This window comes from Elephantulus edwardii, unplaced genomic scaffold, assembly GCF_000299155.1.
Source record: "Elephantulus edwardii isolate Elephantulus edwardi_28Jun2011 unplaced genomic scaffold, EleEdw1.0 scaffold00280, whole genome shotgun sequence".
Lineage (NCBI taxonomy): Eukaryota > Metazoa > Chordata > Mammalia > Macroscelidea > Macroscelididae > Elephantulus > Elephantulus edwardii.
This window is the reverse complement of record NW_006400030.1, coordinates 482769-487514: the sequence shown is the minus strand read 5'-3', so window position 1 is coordinate 487514 and position 4746 is coordinate 482769. Positions and strand designations below refer to the sequence as shown.

The 4746-nt window shown below is 40.7% G+C and overlaps 1 protein-coding gene across 1 annotated transcript in view; it reads right to left on the bottom strand.

The window, feature by feature from the left end:
• Positions 1 to 682: 682 nt before the first annotated feature.
• The window catches only part of LOC102862515 (mitochondrial assembly of ribosomal large subunit protein 1-like), a 76574-nt gene continuing 72510 nt past the window's right edge, over positions 683 to 4746 (bottom strand). Inside the window, exon 2 of the mRNA XM_006900331.1 lies at positions 683 to 1464. Coding sequence (XP_006900393.1) covers positions 683 to 1464 — 782 coding nt within the window. The remainder of the gene's footprint in view (positions 1465 to 4746) is intronic.

Here is a 4746-nt window from a genome sequence, read left to right as displayed (position 1 = left end):
ACACTGGAGGCTCGGCTAGGAGTATCTGTGGCTCAGTGGCAGTGAGAGAACACCTCAGAAAAATGGATCAAATCTGATGTTTTTAATTTGGCCATTCCACTCTATCACATAAGAGTTATATGTAAGCAAAATTACCATTTGTAAGCAGAGCTCAAGAGAAGCAAAGGAGCCCACCCTAATCCCCCAAAATCCTGTTAGAATTCCAAGGAAGAGAGACGGGTTAAGAGCTTATTTTTGGTGTGAGGTATTAGCTCACTTAACCCCAGTCTCCAAGTGCCTGAGGTAAACATGGCTTGTGTTAACTACTATTCAGGCTGTGGTGCTTTTTAATTATTTGTAATGCATCTGAGAGCTGGACAGTGAATAAGGATGATAGAAGCAGCTATGCTGTTGAGTTGTGCTAGAGAAGAATGCGGAATATCCCATGGGCTGCCAAAAATGAAGCAAGATAAATCTTGCTTCGTGTCTTGCAGCCTTTGGCAAGTAGTTAGGGAAGGCGAGGAGACAGTAAAGAGGAAGATCCCCAATGAGATGGATGTATACACTGAGTCATATTCAACTCAAGGGCATGTAACAGCAGTAAACCAAGTAAGTAGCTCTTGTGGCCTATTTGGTAAGGAGCAATAATTTACGAGAAGCAACTCAATCCAAATCTGAAATAACTACAGCAGTTCATAGAACTTCATTCACACTTGAACTCCACTGGAGTCAGCGATGAAGTGTCATCTTCTCTTCCAAGAATGAAGTCTTCAGGTAACGTCTCAGGTGCTATCTGAGCTAACTGGTCATCATAAGAACGCAGAGTCCATAATTTCTCTAATTCATAGAATTCTCTGGTTTCAGGAAGCATCAAATGAATCACCATGTTGCCAAAGTCGATGCAAAGCCAGTCATCCGTGTCCTTTCCTTCTATCTTAACATGAGGATGACTTTTACACTTCAAGTATTTGTACATTTTCACAATATAGATGGCCATGGCATTTAAGTGTCTGGTAGAGGTTCCACTCCCAATCACGAAGTATTCTGTGTATTTCATCTCGGGGGGAACCTGGATTACACAAATGTCTTTTTCATTTTCTTGCCGCAGAAGTGAAACCAATACATCGGTGTCAAACTTGGGACCAGTATGATCTGATGCGCTCGCCCTTGGGCGACCCTGGTCTGTTAGACCCTGCGCCCGCTCCTCCAGTTGTGTCTCGCCGAGGGACAGGTAGGCCAAGCCCAGTGTTGAGACCGAGGAAGGCCGCTGCATAGCCACCAGGGGAAGCAAGGTCCTTGAGCTCGGAGTGGGTTTTAATTCGTGGGTGGCAGCATCGCACAACAGCGCCCCGAGGCGCCTAAGGCGCCGGGCGCCACCGACCTCCTTGCAAATATTAATTGCTGACTGGCAACTTTTTAGAAACACTACTGTTTCACTTGCCTCACAAACTTTAGATGATGTTAGAGAAAGTGAGTTTCCATTTCCTTTCAGTGAACATATGTTTATGAAAGATCAAAGTAAGCTGACTAAAGGGTTAAAAACTTTAGTCAACTGAGCAAGTCTTTTTTAAATACAATGCTTTAATGAATCTCAGGTTTTGTTTCTTCTCCGTGTACGTTGTTTACCTGGTAGATATAATCATAAAAGAGAATGGTAAGGATTTAAAATCAGCAAAGCCTATCTTTTATCATTAGCATCTATTACCTACCACTGCCATTGAATTGGTATTTTTCTTTTCTCTCAACCCTCTATGGAGTTTTTAAAGCAGTGGAAGCAGGAGCGGCATCCACTTCCAAAATGGCTTGCCTCTGGAAACTCTATGTACGAACAGTGCTCAGGCTGTTCGTTCATAGGGTTGCTATGAGTCGTCTACGACTCGAAGGCATTAAACAACAAACAACAACAACAAACCTTTACAGGAGAAAAAGACTACTTGCCTTTCTCCTGCATTGAGGCTGGTGAATTCTAACTGATAACTATGTGGTTAGTAGCTTTAAGACACTTAAGACCCTTCCAGGGACTAATTGTGGCTGTTTATTTCCATACAAAATAATCGTAAAACACTTTAAATTTGTGCTTATACACAAATTGTCATTCTTGCTATGATTTTACCTTCCATTACGTGTGTCTTTATTAGAGAATGAATGTGACAGTTGTTTAACCCTATAACTTCTCATCACTTGTAGAAAGGGAATGAAAACAAATTTTGTATTCTATTTTCTATACTGTTTCAGAAGATTGAGTTAGAATATAGTGTAGCCAGGTTAGAATCTGCCAATTCCTCTAAACTAGTATTAATCAATTAGTAAAAGTTGGATGAGAATAATAAAATCTTATTTTTAGAGTCTTTTATACAGTAGTGTACATACTTGTATACAGGAGTGTACATCCCAGAACACTTGATTGTGCTTATGTGAAACCTATACTTGAGCCTGGAAGCAGTTGTCAGAACAAAGCAAGGAAACCCTGCATGGTTCAAAATTGTGAAGGGTATGCATCAAGGATGTGTCCTATCTCCATATCTTATCTTTTCAATCTATATGTGAAACAGATTATTCGGAAGGCTGTGCTCTATGAGGAGAAGTGTGGCATCAGAATTGGAGGTAGACTCATCAACAATCTGCATTATGCAGATGACACAACCCTGCTTGCTAAAACTGAGAAGGGCCTGAAGCACTTGCTGCAGAGGGTCAAGGACTGCAGCCTCCAATATGGATTGAGGCTCAATGTCAAGAAGGCAAAGATTCTCACCACTGGCACCATCACCAATTGGCAGCATCAGGATGGATGGTGAAGAAATTGAGATTGTTCACAGCTTTAGTTTTCTTGGCTCCACAGTCAAAACTCTCAGCACCAGTAGCCAGGAAATTAAAAGATGTATTGCGATGGGAAAGTCTGCTGTTAGGGACCTCTCCAAAGTACTGGAGAGCAATGGTGTCTCTCTGGAGACTAAGGTGTGTCTGATACACGTCATGGTCTTTGCAATCACTTGTTAGGCATCAGAGAATTGGACAGTGACTAAGGAGGATAGAAGGATAATTGATGCCTTTGAGCTTCATCCTGGAAAGGGTTAAACTAGGCCACTCCCTGGAGGCAAGGATTCTGAGGCTCTGTCTAACATATTTTGGACATGTTGTATGGAGTCCTTGGAGAGGGACATCATGCTTGGTAGGGTGGAGGGACAGCGCAGGAGGGGAAGGCCCTCTATGAGGTGGATTGATTCAATGACTGGGGTAATCTGGATGTGTGTGTTGGAGATGTGCGGTTGGCACAGGACAGAGCAGAGTTTAGGGCTGTTGTACATAGGGTTACTATGAGTCGCAAGTGACTGAAGGCACATAATAACAACAACAAACTCATCAAAGAAGAATATGACCTTCAAAAATAATTTCAGATTTCCTACATTAACACACAAAAGATGTCTGATTGGTGAAGGGTGCTGGAGAGAGTTGAGGGCTATGAATATATAGTTGTTGTTGTTGTTATGTACTGTTGAGTAATCTACAACTCATAGAAACCTTATGAAAAATAGCTTTGAATTTTGCCCTGTCCTGAGGAGGCAAACTCAGTCTCTGACATACCTTCCCCTATTACCCCAGTCAATCCATATCATCCAGGGCCTTCCTCTCCTGTACTGACACTCCACCCTTCCAAGCACAATGTCCCTCTCAATAACATCCTCCTAATATGGGAGGCAGAGTTTAAAAATCTTTGCCTCAAAGGAGTAACCTGGTTTCACTTTCTCCAGGACAGACTTGTTTGTTCTCTTGGCAACTTATAGTATGTTAAATACTCTTCTCCAGCAACACAGCTCAAAGGCATTGGTTCTTCTTCTCTCATTCTTAGTCAATGTCCATCTCTCTGATGCATAGTAAGTAATTGCAAAGACCATGGCCTGGAACAAGAACATCTTAGTCTTTAGACTGACACTGTTGTTCTTTAGCACTCTGGAGAATTCTCTGATAGGAGACTTTTCTAATGCAACTCATCTTTTGATTTTCTGATTCTGAGCCCTCTGTTATGTGTAAAGACAAAGAAATTGATGAATTGCAGGGAATAAGTCTTATACATCTAATAGATAAAACCCAATTAAATTAAACTTCATAGTTCTCTTTGTCTATTCCCATCATTATCTCTGATTTTAAAGGTGTTACATTATTCCAGCCAAAAGATTTAAAAACATCTGTAAATAAATGAGTAGAAAATAAAAACATAGAGAAATAAAAAAATTATAAAGAACAAGTAGTCATCCACCTGACCTTTTACAACAAGTGCTTCAGGATCAGTTATAAGTTGTGACTTGAGTTTTTGGAAGAAGCATTATTGTGATTTGACATATCACTTTTCCAACTTTTTTGTCTTTAGAATTTTTGTACTTTTTACAATATTTTAAATTTTTTTCTAATTTATTTACAACATTTGAACACAAACTTGAACAAGTTCTTTCAATTTCCCTCAGCCTCCCACGCATCAAATTACAAAACTCAATTATTAATATCCCTTGCCTGCTGCACATCCACATCCCTCTGCTTCCAGCCTCTCCCACCCTTCTTGGACACTTATACTAATTCTACAATAGCCAGTATCAGACACACCTTAGTCTCCAGAGAGACACCATTGCTCTTCAGTACTTTGGAGAGGTCCCTAACAGCAGACTTTCCCATCGCAATACATCTTTTAACTTCCTGAGTGCTGGTGCCAAGAATATTGACTGTGGAGCCAAGCCGACTAAAGTTGTTAACAATCTCAATTTCTTCACCATCCAT